The 20,478-nt window shown below is 41.6% G+C and overlaps 1 protein-coding gene across 4 annotated transcripts in view; it reads right to left on the minus strand.

Moving 5' to 3' along the window:
* Positions 1–20,478, minus strand: part of LOC136879011 (scoloptoxin SSD14) — a 300,668-nt gene that overhangs the window by 17,639 nt on the left and 262,551 nt on the right. For all 4 annotated transcript variants that reach the window (XM_067152702.2, XM_067152701.2, XM_067152704.2 and 1 more), the window contains one exon: positions 17,950–18,140. In XM_067152702.2, the coding sequence (XP_067008803.2) occupies positions 17,950–18,140 (191 nt within the window). The remainder of the gene's footprint in view (positions 1–17,949; positions 18,141–20,478) is intronic.

Here is a 20,478-nt window from a genome sequence, read left to right on the forward strand (position 1 = left end):
TGACATTTCTGGAACGTTATTCTGATGAAGGAGACTCTTTCCTGACTCGCATCATTTCTGGGGACGAAACAACCAACCAAACCAAAAAAAAAAATTCAAGACAGTTCTGTCCACCAGGAATCTCATGGCAACTGTTTTCTGGGATCGCTGAGGTGTACTGCTCATTGATTTTATGGCCCGTGGAGACACAATGCTAATGCATATTGTGAAACATTAAAGAAATTACGGTGGGCAATACAAAATCGACGGCGAGGTCTATTGTCTACAGGCGTCATTCTCCTTCATGACAATGCCAAGCCTCATGCAGCTGCAATAACACAACAACTTTTGCAGCAATTCAAGTGGGAAACCTTCGACCATCCCCCGTATAGCCTGGACTTGACCCCTTCGGATTTTCATCTCTTTGGAAATTCTAAGTTCCCATGGAGGGAATTAGATTCTTTTCCAACAATAGAGCATATCAAAAATCGGATCAAAAATTAGATGGATGGCTTTTCCGGCGTTTGCTCTATTAACCAGCGTTTCGTCTTAGGTCTGACACTAGACTCTTCAGAGTGGGATGTGTCAGACCCTACCCACTGACGCTGGGGTGTATGCAGGTGAACATCATCATCATCATCAAGATGTCATTTCACTCCCACCACCACCACCGAAAAGGGGGGGGGGGCGGGCGGGCCGGCAGCTAAACTAGTAGCTCTTGGGCCGGAGAGACGGAGATATATATCATAGAATAGCAGTATCAAGTCAAGTATGTACTGTACATACATAGTAGGAGCGAAAGGGAGGTGTATAGCGCAGAGGTCACCTGCAGACACCCAGGGGAGGTCCGCATGACGACCGCCATAGTCGGACCCCTGGTATCCCTAGTTTATTGATAAAAGCAAAGTACAGAGTTACAAGTATACGGATGAAACAAAGAGACAAAATAAAGAAAAACTTGATAAGGTCAATCCGTGGTATGTTCTCGGTTTTGCACTGACACTGCACTTTGAATGAATACACTGAGTATCACGGGTGAGGGTATATACATGAAAAGAAGAAAAAAAACAGAAAGAAATGTAAGTAATATAACAAAACAGTAGTACGTTGTAGGTATAATGAGACACTAACACATAAAAGTAAAGCAAGAGGCACACTACAGCAGAAACAAAATTGCGAAGAAGAGTCTGAGCAAGACCTGAAAATTAAAGCAACGGTAAAAGAAAAACGGCGATAGCACTTGTGGTGCCATAAAAAAAAAGAGCACCGAGGGGGGCACCACTGCTGCGAGGAGCATACCACTGGGGGTGAAAAAAAACAGCAAGGAGAAGGAAACCATGAGATGAGCAGTGGTGGGAAAGGATAGAAGCTACGAGAGGTGCTGAGGAAAGAGATGTGAAGTAACCGGGGTGCAAGTATGATGAAGAAGGGCGGTAGCAAGGGGAGAAAGATTGATGGCTTCAGAGATAATGGGATTATTATTCTGAAGACCGTTTCGGAGGTAGTGAACACGGAGGGTATGGAGATGGGTAAGGATGTCAGGGAAGGTATAAAGGGGACCGAAATTGGCAGATGGGGTGTCAAGAGGGAGGGAATAGGCAATGCGCATAGCGTGACGATCAAGTTTAAGAAGTTGTAGATATTGGATCCGTGTCGCAGTTAACCACGTCAAAGAGGAATAAGTAACGACGGGACGAATGAAAGATTTGTAGACATTTAAGATTTGGGTAGATTTGAGGCCCCACGTTTTACCCGTAAGTAAACGGAGGGCCCGAAAGCGTTGAAGGGCTCGTTTATATGTATCTGTGAGATGATGATTCCATTGAAGATTGCTTTGGAATTTAATACCAAGATATTTAAGAAGATTGGTTTCTATTAGGCGGGTGTGATACATGGTTAAGAGAATGCGGTGACGCGGGCGACAGAGGCGAGATTTCTTACGGAAGACGATAAACTGAGTTTTGGCAGGGTTTACAGTAATATGCCAAGAGTTAAACCAAGATTCTAGGGTAGTCAAATAAGTTTGAAGAAGTCGGGTAAGGGAGAGGGTGGAAGAGGTGAGGCCAAGGATAGCTAAGTCGTCGGCGTATTGGTAAAGTCGTAGTGGAGGATCGGGATGAGGGATGTCATAGGTGAAGAGAATGTAGAGGAAAGGAGATAGTGGTGATCCTTGTGGGAGACCAGCAGTCATCCGGAAGGTATAGGAAGGAGTACCATGAATGATGATCTGAGCAGAACGATGGTGCAGGAAATTACTAACGAAGCGAACGATAGTGAGAGGAAGAGGAAGGTGACGAAGCTTGTAGAGCAGGCCGGAATGCCAGACAGAATCGAATGCTTTGTCCACATCCAGACATAACAAGGCAGCCGTATTGCGGGGACGAAGAAAGGTAGTAAGGGACGCGGAGATGTGGAATAGGTGATCCTGAGTAGCATGGCGGGTGCGGAAGCCGATTTGAGATTGAGGGAGGAGACCGAGAGGATATAAATAGGAAGAGAGTCTCTTACTCAAGATACCTTCTAGAATTTTTGACAGAACGGGGAGAAGAGAGATAGGGCGGTAGGAACTAAGATCGGAGGGGGGTTTGTTTGGTTTTAGAAAGAGTAGAACGTTGGCCTTGCCCCAATGAGCGGGGAAAGCGCCAGTGTAGAGAATAAACGTATAAATGTTACTTAATAAATCAAAAAGGAGGGAGGGGGCTTCTTTAATATGACGATATGTAATGTGGTCAGCTCCGGGAGAGGTATTTTTTCGATTTTTCAGAAAGGCATGGATTTCCCGAGGAGTAATTGGAGCATTTAAGGGATGAGAATGATCTACATTACTGAAATGAGAAAAGGATGGTTGGAGTTCTGGAAGATCAGAATGGGTAAGCTGTGTGATAGTGGCTTCATCAGGATGTAGAAGATGAGGGGCAATAGAGGGAGAGAAGACTTTAGTATAGTGAAAGGCAAAGAGGTCGGCCTTGTCTTTATCTGTCGTGGGGTGGTGAGGAGGATGAAGAATGGGGTACTGAGGAAGAGGTGTGTTGGTTTTTGTAAGACGGTGGAAAACAGTCCAAAAATGTCGAGGGTCCTGTAAGTCAGAAAGTTCGTGACATTGATCAATCCAGAGTTTGCGTTTGATAGCCTTGATGTAGGAACGGGCGTGGCGCAGCGCACGACGGTGTTGGAGTAAGGTTGTCGGGTCATGAGTACGAGTGTAGGCATGATATAAGTCATGCGCAAGATGGAGAAGTTGGAGAGCTTTGGGTGGAATGGGAGGTTTAGAGGGATGAAAAGAACGACGGGGTATATGAAGGTGATCAGCTGTAATAATAGCTTTTTCAATTTTAGTAATAAGACTATGGAGAGAGGGGATAGATAATGGAGGGCGTGAGTCGTGAAGTTGCTCGGTAATAGTAGTGCGATAATGATCCCAATTGGTATGAGAAAACCGACGGGTTGGGGGTGGACGGGGACGAGATGAGGAATGATACAAAGAAATGTTGGGAAAGGTGATCAGAGCAGGTGCATGATCACTGCCGATGTGCATCATGGGTTGTATTTTAGGAGCGAGGGCGAAAGTGGGAGAAGCAATGAATATATCAGGGGTAGAGTTATGATTAGGTAAAGTAGGAAAGGGGAAAGGGATAAAAATGCCCCGGAGGTTATCACATAGATCTTGAAAACTAGCAAGCTGTGCAAGAGTATAGGAGGTAATGTTAATATCTGCTAAAAGGATGTAATGTTGAAAGTGGGTATCAATATATTGAAGAAAATCGGAGGGAATAGGATTGCGCGAAGGTAAATAGAGAGTAGCAATTACAAAGTTATATGTAGGAGTGAAGAGTTCGAGGAGTAAATATTCAGTAAAGTTATTAGGGAAAGGAAAATAATGTTGTTTGACAGTAAGGCCTTTTCGGACGCCAATGGCGACCCCTCCTCGAGGTTCGTAAATACGGTCCCCACGAAAAATAGTATGGAGTGGGAATTGTGGGTGGAGGAGGGGCGTCAGGAAAGTTTCATTTAGAACAAAGATATCCGGGGCATACTGGGATAAGGAAAGGTCAAAAAGCGGTCGGTGGGCTACGAGAGATTGAATATTAGCATAGTAGATTTTCACTTTTACCGCACAAAATGGACGGCACTTAGGGGAAAGAACACAAAATGCATTCTAGTCCCCGAGTACGTGATGTCCACATGTGTGTTCAAGATCAACCGAGCCGCTAGTTGAACCTGGGAAACGATGTGAGGACGATGGTAGGGAAGGATGTTCTGGAGTATCATCGTAATGAAACGGATGATATTCTCAGAACTGGGAGGAGGGAGGGTGGAAGAGGAGACAGGAGTAGGAAGGTCCTGGGAGATGACAGGAACAGCCGTCTCAGGGTGAGTGGGGTCAGGGAGGGGTGTAGATTTGCACTTGTAACTGAAGGCTGGGTGAGGAAGGGAACAGTTGATGCACTTGGGGATGGATTTGTTAGGGCATTGGGGTGTGGGATGCTCCTCACTGGAACAAATGGCGCATACCTCGGGCTGCACACATGGGGTGCCAGGTGGATGGTCATAACGCTGGCACCTAGCGCATCGTATCTTCTGGGGAGGCGAAGATCTTGAAGGCTCCACTCTGTGTCGGCGCGCGTACACCATGGCGCCATCCCGTAGAAGCGCGTCCAGGGTCACCACATCCCGGGAGAGGACACGAACCAGAGAAGTCGGTCCTTGGGCGTTGCGAATACGCAAAACCCGGTAGATGTTGTGGCCCGCAAGTTGGAACTGGGCGGCGATCTCATCTTCAGTAAAGTCTCTGTCCACACCATATGCCACAACCGAGAGTACCGGGGCTGGACGAGAGGGAGGCTCAGGGCGACGGGAAGGCCGTTGTTGAGTGAGATTAGCTGCCTGACAATGTAAGCCAAGTTGATGGGCTCCTATATTTGCCAGGAAGTGATTGTAGTAAGGTTGGCTAGTTTTGATGTTGAAGCCATCCTTAGTGCGCTGAAGTTCCAAGTTATAGTCAGAAAGGTTAGGAGTGAATTTGGAGAGAAGTTGGTAAATAAATCGAGTATTGGCCTTGTCTGAGTCTATGTGGACAAGTTTGATAATATAGAAGCTGGGTTCAAAAGGAGACATAGAAGAAGAAGGGACACTGCGCTGGCGGATACTCGGCGGAAGAGCAGGATTGCAGGCTGCTTTAGCATAACTGCGAACATTGCTGGGCATATATTGCGCAGGAGGAAGAGGCGCTAGAGATGGGCTGGCTGGGTGAGAACCAGCCAAAGATGGACCTGCCAGGGAATCGTCGTCCAAATTATCCGGATTTTCGATTACAGAATTTAGAGAAGTGTACGTCGATCCCGTAGAGGGCATAGAGGCTTGGTCTGCGCAGAGTTTCTTCTGTCCCATGGTCGGACTGAGGGCGTCATTGTCGTCAAGTGGTCGTGGATGCTTCCCCTTGTCACTGGATTCCATTTCGTTGTCACTCATGGTGAGAATAACGTAGCTTCGGCGATGGTCATCAAACACTTAGAGCGTCCTGAGGTGACACCTCTCTACAGTTACTCAGTCCGCCTGGATAGACCACGTTTTTAAAGCGCAATAAACACTCGTGGCTTCGTTCGGCGTAAGAACTGTAGCTGGACAGTTGAGAGTGCAGGTGAACTTATCAGAAGCTTATTTATGAAGCACAGTCTGATAACTGCATACGGGAGATAAAACTCCACAATGGAATTAATGCCCGCCTAGCAATTCCAAATGGAAATTCTAAGTTCCCATGGAGGGAATTAGATTCTTTTCCACCAATAGAGCATATCAAAAATCGGATCAAAAATTAGATGGATGGCTTTTCCGGCGTTTGCTCTATTAACCAGCGTTTCGTCTTAGGTCTGACACTAGACTCTTCAGAGTGGGTAGGGTCTGACACATCCCACTCTGAAGAGTCTAGTGTCAGACCTAAGACGAAACGCTGGTTAATAGAGCAAACGCCGGAAAAGCCATCCATCTAATTTTTGATCCGATTTTTGATATGCTCTATTGGTGGAAAAGAATCTAATTCCCTCCATGGGAACTTAGAATTTCCATTTGGAATTGCTAGGCGGGCATTAATTCCATTGTGGAGTTTTATCTCCCGTATGCAGTTATCAGACTGTGCTTCATAAATAAGCTTCTGATAAGTTCACCTGCACTCTCAGTCTACAGTATATGATCGGACCGGAATCTCTACACGTCGACAGTCTTACGTCTACATATCAGGAAGTTTCTGGAAGTTACGCGATGACTCCTTCACCGCCGCCATCACCAACGCGATCACGTTCACCCAGGTCGCCACCAAAGGACATGGAAACTACTCAAACCAAACAACCTCGTCGTTTATCGGAATCTGGTTCTGGAAGTCCTGATGGAGAAAGGAAAAGAATTTGTCCGACACAATCCCTGATACAACGTTCTCCAGGCTCTGTCGAAACCTCACCGGGATCTCATGCTCGTCTGGAATCTTCTGGAACGGACCTTGGGATTCATTTGCTGGGCCCTGGACCATCGACCGCCCACCAACTGCCCAACCTGTTGGACCAACCTGCAACGTACATGCCTGCACATGTACGTAGTTATGCTCAGGCGGCGCAAAACCCAGCAATACCACCTAATATTCGCCAGCGCAGTATTGTTACTCCAACGCTCCAGCCAACTGTTCAACCGCCTTTCTATCTGATAAAGCTTACAAATCTGGACATCACCAAGGCCAACGTCAGGTGCATCTATCAACTAATTGAAAAATTTACGCCCAATCTTCAGGATTATAAACTTGAAATCCAACGGTCGAGAGATGGTTATAATCTTAAAACCTGCCAACCATTTTACCATCACTTCATGAATAACATCGGAGCTCATCAACTTGGGACACATGCACGGGCCACGAATGTCACCACACAGCGTCCAACACAACGTCCTGCACCGCCCACCCGACCAGCAACAATTCTATCTGTGGTTGCTTATGGAGTCGACCGAGACTACACCGACGATGAGGTGGCTGCTCAACTCCAACTCGAGGGTCACCACATCTACCGAGTCATCCGTATTCGGAACGCTCAAGGACCCACTTCCTTGGTTCGCATTCTATCACGCGACGTCTCGACGCTCGACGCCCTGCTCCGTGACGGCGCCATGATCTACGCCCGGCGCCATCGGGTGGAACCCTCCAGAACATCGCCACCTCAGAAGATCCGCTGCGGGACGTGCCAGAGGTTCGACCACGCCCCAGGGACACCATGTGTTCATCCGGAGGTATGTGCCATCTGTTCACGTGAGGAGCATCCTACTCATGCTTGTCCCAATAAGTCGAATCCAAAGTGTGTTAATTGTAATCAAAATCATCCTGCTTTCAGTTATAAATGTCGTTCCAAACCTGCTCCTGAACCTGATCATCCTGGAACCGTTGTCCCTGTTCAATCTCAAGACCTACCTACCCCTGTCTCTTCCTCCTCCCTCCCCTCTCCGAGTTCTGAGAACATCATTCGTTTTATTACGATGGTGTTACAGAACGTCCTCCCCTTCCATCGCCCCCACATCCTAAATCAGATCCAGCTAGCGGCTCGATTGGTTTTGAACACTCATGTCGACGTGGCGTACTCGGGGAATAAAATGCATTTTGCATTTTTTCCCCTAAGTACTGTTCACTTTATGCGTTAGCGTATTGAAGCTTTACTATGCCAACATAAGATCTCTTAAGTCCAATCGGCCGCTGCTGGACACCTCCCTTTCATTGTATGCCCCGGATATTTTTGTTCTGAATGAGACATTTCTGACGCCGGCCCAAATGCCTCAATTTCCCCGGTTTACTTTCTATCGCGCTGATCGTCCGACTCAAGGCCGTGGTGGCGTGGCTATCAGCGTCAGACGGGATTTTACTGTTATTCAGCACTACTTTCACTTCCCTACTAATTTCTCTGAATATCTAATACTCGAAGTAATTACTCCTCAGAAAACCATTACGGTAGCTACTATCTACATACCGTCTAAACCTTTCATTCCCTCTGATTTTATTAAATACATAGACGCTACATTTTCTGAATATATTATAGTTGCAGACCTTAATGTTACTTCATATACCCCTACTCAAATCTCCGAGTTCACTAATTTATGTACGTCTCTCCGGGGCATGCGCTTCCATTTTCCTTTCCACACCCTCCCAGCCAATAATTCCACCCCTGATGTCCTCCTTCTTTCTCCCTCCCTTGCCACATCTATCACCATCCAGCAGCTCATTTCTATAGGTAGCGATCACGCCCCAGCCCTTCTCACCTTTCCTGGTGTTCTTCCCCGTCAGACCTTACCCCCTCCTCGCCCTCCCCCTACTCGTCGTTTCAATCACACTAATTGGAATACTTATCGCACTACTCTCACTAACTTACTCAGTGATGCTGTACCGCCTACTAATATTCCCACTCTATTTGCCCTAATTTCTAAAATAGAGCGAGCTATCCTTACCGCAGATTCTCTTCATATTCCTCGTCACTCCTACCACCCCTCTAAACCTCCTATACCCCCCATAGCTCTCCGCTTATTGCAGCTAGCTCATGACTACTTTACTGCATATACTCGAACCAAGGACCCTACTACGCTCCAACAACACCGCCGAACTTTACGCCACGCGCGCTCATATATTAAAGCTATTAAACGTAAAATGTGGATGGACAAGTGTACTGAGCTAGCTGATTATCACGACCCTCGACGTTTTTGGACAACTTTTCGAAAACTAACCAAAACTACCAACCCTCTTCCTCGCTACCCTATTACACATCCCCCCACTCATCCACTAACTGACCAAGACAAGGCTAATCTTTTCGCTGACTATTATCAAACTGTGTTTTCCCCCTCCCACGCCCCTAATTTCCATCATCCTCACGAACCCACCATCATTGCTTACTCTGATCCTAACCTCCCTGAACTTCAACCTTCATTCCTCCATTTTTCTCATGTTGATTATACTCATCCATTAAATGCTCCCATTACACCCACTGATATCCGGCTTTTCCTGAAACATCGGAAAAACACCTCCCCTGGCTCCGATACCATCTCATATCGTCATTTTCAAGAAGCCCCTCCTATTCTTTTTTATCTTCTTAGCATTATTTACACCTACATTCTTTATACAGGCGCGTACCCCGATCATTGGGGTAACGCCAATCTTCTCCTATTCCTAAAACCCCATAAACTTCCATCTGACATTCGGTCTTATCGCCCAATCTCCTTACTCCCTGTCCTCAGCAAGATCCTAGAAGGGATTCTGAGTAGGAGACTTTCCTCCTATCTCGACTCTCTAGGTCTTATTCCATCCTCTCAAGCCGGTTTTCGATCCCATCATTCCACTCACGATCACCTCTTTCACATATCCTCTTCTCTCACTGCCTATCTTCGCCCCCGTAAAACTGCCGCTTTAGTTTGCCTCGATGTGAATAAGGCTTTTGATTCAGTCTGGCATGCTGGGTTGCTTTTTAAGTTACGCCATCTTCCCATTCCTATCACTATCATTCGATTTATTTTCAACTATCTTCAACATCGATCAGCACAGATCCTCATCCGTGGTACCCGTTCCTATTCCTTTCGTATGACTGCGGGCGTAGCCCAAGGTTCCCCACTTTCCCCACTTTTATATATTTTATATACTTATGATATCCCACATCCCGACCCCCCTTTAAGACTCTATCAATATGCCGACGATCTGGCTATCCTTGCACTTACACCTACTACTGTTACTCTTACCCGTTATTTACAGACCTACCTCTCCGTTCTAGAATCCTGGTTCGACGCCTGGCATATTGCTGTTAATCCCACCAAGACCCAATTTATTGTATTTCGGAAAAAATCCCGCCTCACTAGACCCCGTCACCGAGTTCTTTTAACGTTGTATAATACTCCACTAACAGAAACTAATACCCTAATCTACCTTGGTATTCAATTCCAGAACAACCTTCATTGGAAACATCATTTAACACAAGTATACAAACGTGCCCTTCAACGCTTCCGAGCCCTTCGTATTCTCACTGGTAAAACGTGGGGCCTCCGTCCTTCCCAAATCCTCACAGTTTATAAATCTTTTATTCGCCCCGTCGTAACATACAGTTCCTTGACCTGGCTCACAGCTGACAGACAACAATACGTGACCTTGCTTAAACTTGACAGACATGCTATGCGTATTGCATACCATCTCCCCTTTGACACCCCTTCTGCTGACTTCCAACCTCTTTATTCTTTCCCCACCATCCTTACTCATGTCCATGATCTTCGTCTCAAATACTTACAATCTGCCCTAGCCATCAATCACTCTGCGATTAAAGAAGCCCTCAACCTTTCTCCTCTTGCCACCGCTATCCTTAATAATGACCGCTCTCCTGCTATCTCTTACCTTTTCCCCACCCCTATCACGTAACTTCCCCCCCTGTCCCACTGCCTTTTTATTCTAACTTTTCTTTTACTGGATATTACGATGCTCCTCGCGGCAGTGGTACCGGCCTCCAATATCTGTGTCTGAGTGCTTTACGACACTACCAGTGTCATCTCTATCCGTGTTCATTTTCAATCATTCTGTGTTTTTCGCGTCCTCATTGTTCCACTAGTGTACGTCCATTTCTTTCTGCTTCCACCATAGTGTTTTTCGTATCGTACGTCAAGATGAACTGAAGACATTTCTCTCTCAGTACGATGTGTTGTGCGTTTATACTTTGTGTGCCAATCGAAATCAATGAAAATTAGACTGACATTGAAGAAATCACATAATATTTCCTTGTTATATACTTGTTTATGTTTTTCATTTTCTCTGCTTTAATCTGTCTTTGCTTATGTTTTGTTTTCAGTATGTACGAGACATACTTCTATGTATGTGTTTCAAAATTCTACTTTTATGTACTCATTCACCGGCCAAAGAGCTACATGTTTAGCTGGTGGCCCGCCTGCCCCTTACCGGGCAGGAATGAAATAACTATTTGAATAAAGAATAAGTTCACCTGCATACACCCCAGCGTCAGTGGGTAGGGTCTGACACATCCCACTCTGAAGAGTCTAGTGTCAGACCTAAGACGAAACGCTGGTTAATAGAGCAAACGCCGGAAAAGCCATCCATCTAATTTTTGATCCGATTTTTGATATGCTCTATTGGTGGAAAAGAATCTAATTCCCTCCATGGGAACTTAGAATTTCCATTTGGAATTGCTAGGCGGGCATTAATTCCATTGTGGAGTTTTATCTCCCGTATGCAGTTATCAGACTGTGCTTCATAAATAAGCTTCTGATAAGTTCACCTGCATACACCCCAGCGTCAGTGGGTAGGGTCTGACACATCCCACTCTGAAGAGTCTAGTGTCAGACCTAAGACAAAACGCTGGTTAATAGAGCAAACGCCGGAAAAGCCATCCATCTAATTTTTGATCCGATTTTTCATCTCTTTACGAAGCTTAAAGACTTTCTGGTGGGAAAAAGATTTGACAGCGATGAAGAACTTAAATGAGCCGTGACTACGTATCTCAATACGCTGGCGGCGGAGGACTATGACGCTGGAATACAAAAACTCGTCCCACATTATGACAAATGCCTAAATTTGCTTGGAGATTATGTGGAGAAGTAGTGTAAAGTATGCTCTTTCCAATAAAAATGTGTATATTTGTTAATATTTACTCCTGTGTCTTTATTGCTCAAATGGGTACCACTTTCCGGATGGCCTTTGTAAAAAACACTTATGGTGATGATGAGGTTAAAAATGTTCCTTCATATTAAGGAGACCGATGACTGAAAATTTTGTGATTTCCTTACAAAAAATCAATTTTCGGAATTATTGTTAAAAAATAACACAAAACCTTTCATTATCAGAAAATGGCAGAATATTTGAAGTTTCACCACTTTTAAAGGCCGTACGGACATTTTAATGGGCTGCCTTGTTGGTGTTTCTTCCATGCCTACCTCATACTGATGGCACTTTATTGTTTATTTTGGCAGTATTTTGCCGTTTCCATTTGAATTTGGCTTCAAGATTTGACAAATGACAGTGGTATGATGTCAGCGCTTCATGATATTCCACTGTTTACCTCATAAGCTTCAAAAAATAACAGGTGCATTCAAAACTTTAGAAGCCTTTTACTCCTCTGGTGCTTTGCTTCCTGTGCTGCAGTTCTTGTGTGATTGATATGAAACTTTCTGGAGTTATAGTAATATCTTCAACTAACAAAACATACTTATAAAGAATTTTATTAGTTCATCAGAAGCAACGTTACATGCATTTGATTTGAACAGTGTATTACTTTTCTACAGAAATTAGCAAACCAGAAATTCAAAAATTTCTAGTCTGATGCATAGTTGAGGAGTACACTTTTAATGTAAGTTATGTGTATATATGTATATATTTTCTGTCATCTTTCTAGATTAAATGATAATAGGATAATAAAACAATTATTTAATTACTTTTGGAAAAGTAAAACAAAAAATAATTGGTTTAAAGAAGTTCAGAATGATTTAGAAGAGCTGAATATTACAATGAAGCAAATTGAAACTAGAGAAGAAAAAAGGATTCTCAAGAACAAACAAATAAGATTGTCATTAAAAACTGTACAACACATGTTATACCTGATGAAGAAAGGGCAGCCAGGTCAGCCAGAATGAAGAGGTTTTGGGAAAGGCAGAAGACGATGCAAGCTAAATCTTCAGTTAATTCTTTGTTAATGTAAATGTATTTGGGTTTGATTTAAGTGCTCCAATGTGGGCGTAAACTATGTAAATAAATAAATATGTATATAAACACAAATAACAAATTTTGAAGTCATAGAAACCAAAATTGTATCTCAGGGAACTTTTTTTTCTTTCTGTAACTCGTAACTAAATTTTTAAAAATATAACTGAAGAAGACTGAATCATTTCACTGCTTTGAAAGTTGGTACAATGGGTAATATATACTTCATGAATATGCTCAAGAAATTTCATGCTAATATCTGCAAAATTTTTGGAAGTTAAAAATTTCAGTCATCCATCCCCTAAGTTAAAAACCACTCAATAAGTTGATATACAAATTCGTAATAAAGTCTGTGTACATAAGTGATTTTTTTTTTTTTACCAACTGCTTTACATCGCACAGACACAGATAGGAAGTGGCTGTGGCCTTAATTAAGGGCCCAGGATTTGCCTGGTGTGAAAATGGGAAACCATGGAAAACCACCTTCAGGGCTGCCGACAGTGGGGTTCTAACCCACTATCTCTTGGATGCAAGCTCACAGCTGCGCAACCCTAACCGCCCAGTATGAGTGATCATAAGAGGTGATCTTCTTTTCTTCAAATTACTGGAAATGTTGTCCGACTCGTTGGCTGAACGGTCAGCGTACTGGCCTTCGGTTCAGAGGGTCCCAGGTTCGATTCCCAGCCGGGTCGGGGATTTTAACCTTAATTGGTTAATTGCAATGGCACAGGGGCTGGGTGTATGTGTTGTCTTCATCATCATTTCATCCTCATCACGACATGCAGGTTGCCTACGGGAGTCAAATAGAAAGACCTGCATCTGGCGAGCTGAACCCATTCTGGGATATCCCGGCACTAAAAGCCATACGACATTTCTTTTCATTTCACTGGAAATGTTGCTATTGTTCTTCCATATAAACTCTAAATAAATTAAGGTTGACAATGGACTTAAATTTTAAAATACAATGACTGGGGGAAACTCCTTGGGAAAAACAAAGTTGAAATTAATTCTTGAATAAAATGTTTTTGAAGTGTTGTAGGGAGTCTGTAATAGAAAAGTCAGTCAACTAGACTTAAAGCTAGAGTATCTTTGTAATCATATAAACTAGCTCTTAAAAAATAATAAGTATTGGAAGTTGGAATTCTTCCTTTAACCTTAACCTTAGTTGAGTTAATGCCAATACGGGACAAAAATGATAATTGTAAGTTGTAAGGAGAACAGCATAACTTACACTTCTTAGACCTATAACACTATTTATTAATATGCCTGAAATTCTAGATGGCCATAACGATCTACAATACTACAACAAGTTTACAAATTAGAGTATTGAAAATGAGCAAACAAGTGTTAAATCAATGAACGTGGAGTTTCGTGGCCCACTGTATTAAAATAAAGAAATAAATATGTGACTGGATTTAAGCCACTTGTGTATATTTAACAAAGCCCAGTTTTCTGTCAAATTGCATTGGCCTTCATGAAGGCATGTGAAGGTTTGCCTCTGACAGTGAGCAAAGAAATTCTTCGAAGGAACGTAGAAGTCACGACCATACTATCCACGGTCCCCACTAACTGGATTCGTGTATCATCGCGCTGTGCTGTGGTGGTTGGGAGGGAAGTTACTGATTCAGCACCCTCTGTCAACAGTTTCTTGAGTGCGCCGCACTGTGCCATGGTGGTGTTATGCCTGTATTTCTGGAATACAGGTCTCCGTGTATTTGATAACTCAAAGCCGTCTTCCCTGTTGAAGTTATTTGGGTGCAGCTCTATTTCTATGGCTTCCCTTATAAGTTGAGCATAGAAGTCTTTTACAGGCGCGATGACCTTCGCCTGGTCAAAGAGGATTTCATTGTCTGTACTGTAGAAATGTTCTGCTATGGCAGACTGGCTTATAGCGTTCTCCGTGGAGGATGAAAGAGTGACATTCTTGACGGACCTGATGTGTTCGTTCACACTGGTGCTAGAGATCGGGCCAGCTAGGAAGACATCCAGTGAGGGGAAGTGTGCGAGCGAGAAAGCAGATCCGTGGGAGCGAGAACGCTGACTTCCCCTTCTTGCTCAGTGTTGTGGCAACATACAGTTGACCCGAAATATTTGTTATAACTGACATGTAACACTTCGCAGATTTTTAGTTAGTAGAATTCTCTTCCAGCTGTAAATTACAGACATACCTAGCCGAAATGAATTTATTTACAAGTGTTACAGATGATAGATAAATTTAAGGAGTTAGAACATAATTTAACCTCTTATTTTAGTAGCTGTGAAAATCATTTTCATGTATCAATATACGTACTCATTATTTTAAATTATAATTTAATGTAAAATTAACTTTACAACGATGTAGATGCACAATGTAGAATATGGTTTGCTATAACAGTAGGCTTCATAACCTGAGCCACATCATGTAAAATAAGTCAATAATAATAATAATAATAATAATAATAATAATAATAATAATAATAATAATAATAATAATAATAATAATAATAATAATAATGATGATGATGATGATAATAATAATAATAATAATAATAATAATAATAATAATAATAATAATAATAATAATAATGATAATGATAATGATAATAATAATAATGATAATGATAATAATGATAATAATAATAATAATAATAATAATAATAATAATAATAATAATAATAATAATAATAATAACATAATATATGTCAAGAATGAAACATACTACAAGAAAATGGAAAACTCTCAAATACTATGCAAAAAAGAAGGATACATTTTTACAATCATCTTCTCAGAATGAACTCTAATGGATTACCCGAACAAATCTTTGACTTCATCCGTAACCACAAAACAAAACCGAACTGGTTCAAAGAAACTGAAAAAGACTTGATAGAATTAAAAATTACAGAAAATTCACTATTCGATTGAACAACCAAAGTAATAACTAAAGAAGAAAATATAAGGTTCCAAAACAAACCTACATTAAAAGCGAATTTCTGTCTAGCGAGTTTCACTATGTCGTCAGTAGTGAAGGTGACGTGAGAAGCTACCCAGTTCTTCACTTCTGCCCACATTATTTCAATACTGTTTAATTCAGCGCGATATGCGGGCAGTCGAAGGACCGAGTGCCCGTAATGTTCCATGAGTTCATCTATTGTCACGGCCACCAAATTAGGCGGGTGAGGAAAACTGCGCTGTTGTCAGATATGGGAACGGCGAAGCGACAGATGGTCGAGAGTCGCTCACCTCGGGCACGGATTGGCAACGCTGACCGTGCAGTGCTGTCAAACTGAAGCCCATCCGAATTTTACAATCTATCATGAACTTTTCTTCCATTTCCTCCCTTTCCATAAAGCCTATAATGTTCAGGATTGCTGCACGAGTCTGACTCTTAGCACCTTATGATGCAGGCTACTTTTAATGCCTTCCATACTGTCACAGATAGGCCTGACGTACACCATCACTAACCACAGATACTACACAACGAGAAATTAGAGAGGAGCGCGCGTCAGCTGAGTGTTAACTTATTCACTGAACTGTCCTTATAGCAGGAGCTCTGTTAGGAGGGGATGCGCTACGCTGGATCTTCCAAAGAGCGCATGCATGACCAGACGTCTTCCTAGCTGGCCCGATCTTTAACAAGCCTTTTTGTCATGCCAGTATATGAACAACCACAACCACATGAAACTTTGTAGATGCTCACTGTTTCAAGAGGTGGTTTTTCCTTGACTGGTCAAAACATGCCATGTCTCCTAACGTATAGCCGTTTTCCTTCATGGATGTTGTCAGTTCTCTTAATTCACTCGAGCGATTATCAGTGTTTGCAACGTTATTCACCCTAGTAAATAATGTTAAACGGAGTGCTGCTTTTAGGCAGGGGTGGTGGTGTAAGGACATAGCCTCTTCAGTCCCGAAACTGTTTTCGCATTCAATATGTTATATTTTTCTAAAATAACTTTAAAATGTTCCAAAAAAAAAAAGTGAAATTTTGCTATTTTTTTTAATGACTTGTAACATATATGCTACATCAGGACTCAATAGTTGATTTTCTACCATTATTAATCTCTTCCTTATATTTTATTGTATTATTGCAATAATTAAAATGACATGTAGCGTATATGCTACATACGGACTGAGGAGGTTATGAAGGTATCTGTCAGAATGTGTAGGTTTCTTGCACATTGCATGGCCTAGAGTACCATCATTCTTCTTGTATACTAACACATCAAGAAAAGATAATTTACCTTCATTTTCTACTTCCATTGTGAACTTGATCTGTTAATGGATTTTAGTGCTCCAAAAATTCATTTAATGTTTCCCTTCCATGTAGCCAGACTAAAAATATGTCATCTACGTATCATTAGAAGCCTATCCTAATTAAAACAACAGAATGTCATTGTTAGTGTCAGTCTTATATGTATCATTTTTATTCAGATCATAAAGGCATTTACATGCTACCTCTGATTGTTACTTGTCTTATTCTTTTGGTATTAGATGGCCTTGCCTTGTGAAGACGTCGTATTTGGGTCATTAATGTGGATGGGCTCATCTTGTAAGAATGTTGTAACACTGTCCTCTTGTATCTTAGTTGATCAGGCAGTTTTATTTATTGTGTGTGAAGAGTATTTTGCTTGACCTAGCTTGGTGTGAATTAATTAATTGGATTTATTATTTCTTTCTGGTATTTAATATTTTTGTCATTCAATTTTATTTAATGTTTTAATGGCTTCTAATATTATTTGCATCATCATGGCATTAGGTTGTTAAGAACAAATGCTACATGTTGTGTTTCGAAGATGATACGGTTTTCACTGCTCTGCCAACTGCAATTTACGAGTATTTCTCCAGTAGGTTAAACCGGCATTGAGTATCGCTATTGAATGCAATTGACACATGTCAAAATTGAAAGAAACGATTGTATTTTTATAAAAAATAACAGTTTGCATAAAATTTTGTGATGCATTTGAATTGGCATTAATAGGTCGCAGTGAGACAAAAGAATCTGAATACTTATCAACTTATTAGCTTGTGTTGACAGTGCTGACATTAGACAAGAACTGTCATTAAATGGACATCAAAAACAATGCAAAATGAATTGCTACAATGTGTGCTGGACGTCTCCTACTACAAAAAAAGTTTATCAAGTTGTCCGTCACAATGAAAAATCATCGACCCAATTTATTACTAGAAAAATCAGAAACTGGAGAATATTCTGTCAAGCATACAGCATGCTAACTGTTAAAACTGTAACTCACCATTATATTATATTCTGAAAGGCTAATATATCATTCACAGAGACTTACATGAGATTGACGGTGCTCGTAACAGATACAGCATCGCCGTTGGGAGCCAAGACGGAGATGTGTGCTGTCCCGTGGTCATTGGGCTGGTACAGGACCGACCCATAGTGAGATGGATCTTGGAATGTTTTATCATCCGTAATACTACTTCTGATCAGATCTGCATAACTTGGACTAGTTAAGTTCTGCACAAGCTGTAAGGAAGGATATTTCACTATTAACACCACAAAAAAATAACATATAAAAAATAAAGGCATGTGGCCTCCACAGAGGTCTTGTTGCAGGTATTTTGAGTTGATGCTCACGAGCGATCTGACAGTCTGTGATCATAGGGCCCTACTGAGGATGAAATCTTATGTTGAAGATGGCACAAATACCCTGTCCACAAGTCAGAGGAAATAATCAATGAGGATTCAAATTCCTGACCCAGTGGAAAATTGAAAACTGATCCCAAGACCCCATGGGCCAAAAGCTAGAAGGCTAGCCACAGTCCTGGATATAGTTAATACTAATTTTGAAGTATAAACTGAAGTATGGGAAACCCACTAATCATGCAGTAATATTCTTAAAATTATAAACAAAAGTACCGATGGATGTCCACCGGTGTTTGTCCTTCGTCACCCAAGAACAGAATAACAGCACATTGGTTCTGTTTGGACGAATTTGGTAATGAAGTTGCCATAGTACACGTGGCCACATTTAACGCACGCATCTCAGCCCGACACGACTGCCACACTAATCCCCTTGCCTACACGTCCGTGCTTATATACCTGCATCAGAGTCGCACCAAGTTGCATGTCCGCTGCAGCAACGCCCTCATACGGAACGTTTTTGATCATGCCTTATATTTAGAAATATGCAAATATTTTTGTTTAAATTCTATTTAAATCCTTAAAAACTTGAAATCCTCACTTCTCTCTACTTTAGTACACAATGATTCCATTTTTCTATGTTTTTTTCTTATCCAAGATTATTATAAAATTAATTATTATTCAACCTGAAATTACTGATGAAGACACGGATCCATAATATTACAGCAAGTTTATACATTAATAACCTAGACCAGTTATAAACGAAGGTAAAATAAAACAAATCAAAGGGTGAAATTTCTGATTTGCAACACTGGAGTGCTGTCAATTACATCTGCTCCCATGAGTAGAGCATAAATCACCCCCAGAGGAAAAGGCCTGAATTCAGCACTTATGGAAGCTACAAGTGAAAAAGTTATAAAGGAAGTAGGATCCAGTAGGTGGAAAATATCTTGAAAATATAATTCCAATTACAGTTATTATAAAATACCAAATCAACAACAGATAAATTACAGAAGACAGAAAGAAGAATCCTTTGAACAATCATAAACAAAAAACACCAAGTAGATGGACAATGGGAATTATTACCTAATGAAGTTATATACCAGAAAACTGAGTCAGTAATAGATACAATGCAAAAAAAGGAGGGTTGCATTTTTCTGCCACATATTTTCAACTACTTTTGGAAAAGTAAAACCAAGAATAATTGGTTCAAAGAAGTCCAAAATGATTTAGACAAGTTAGGCTTGACAAGGCGGCAAATTGAAGAGCGAGAAAAGAAGAGGATCCTGAGAAATAGAGACTTGAGACTTAAACTAAAAACTTTTACATGCAAACAGTACACTATAACTGACAAAGAAAGGGCAGCCAGGTCAGAAAGAATGAAGAAGTTCTGGGAGCAGTAGAAGAAACATAAGCCAAATACTCTTAAGACTTAAATGTGTACGAATTGATTAAATTGCTCTAATGTGGGCATAAAACAATTTAAAAAATACCTAATCAAAAATTACACTATTGGATTCCTTTCTAGTCTTCATTTCTAATTAAAGGAGAGGGCATATAAGTCTCTGGTAAGACCCCAACTAGATTTACAGATGACACATTGCTTTGGCAAAAAGCCTACAAGATTTACAGCAACTGACCAACTGAGTCGTGGAGGCAAGTGCCCAGTGGGGCTTAACACTTCATGTAAGTAAAACACGTTTTATGGTAGTAATTCGAATACAACACCAAGAGAGCTTGATGATCGATGGAGAGACAGAACAGCAAGTGACGGCCAGGAATCAAACCCGGGACCCTCTGGATTAATGGCCAACGCGTTCACTAGAAACTGACATTAAAGGAATATACAGAATCAAATTAAGCAATTCTGTTGTTTACGTATACATACTCTGGAGTTCGTTATTAAGAATGTAAGCTGATACTTGTTGGGGCTATAATACCATAACTAATATTTATGGGCAAGAAAATGCATGCACTTGAAGGGTTTTGATGCTGTCATTCATTTATTAGGTGTAAGTCTGCTATACTTCGTATTTGAATATGATTATATATTTAGACGTGTCTTATAATAAAGTAAATTCAAATTAATTACATTAAAAGCATGTCTCAGATGGTAGCCAATAACAACACCTTCATAACCGAGATCCAAATACTAGCCAATGAGAGCAAGAAGAGACGCTGGTAAGTCTGTCTACTGGCCAGAGAAATCTCACTATAAGAA

Source organism: Anabrus simplex, chromosome 8 (assembly GCF_040414725.1).
Source record: "Anabrus simplex isolate iqAnaSimp1 chromosome 8, ASM4041472v1, whole genome shotgun sequence".
NCBI lineage: Eukaryota > Metazoa > Arthropoda > Insecta > Orthoptera > Tettigoniidae > Anabrus > Anabrus simplex.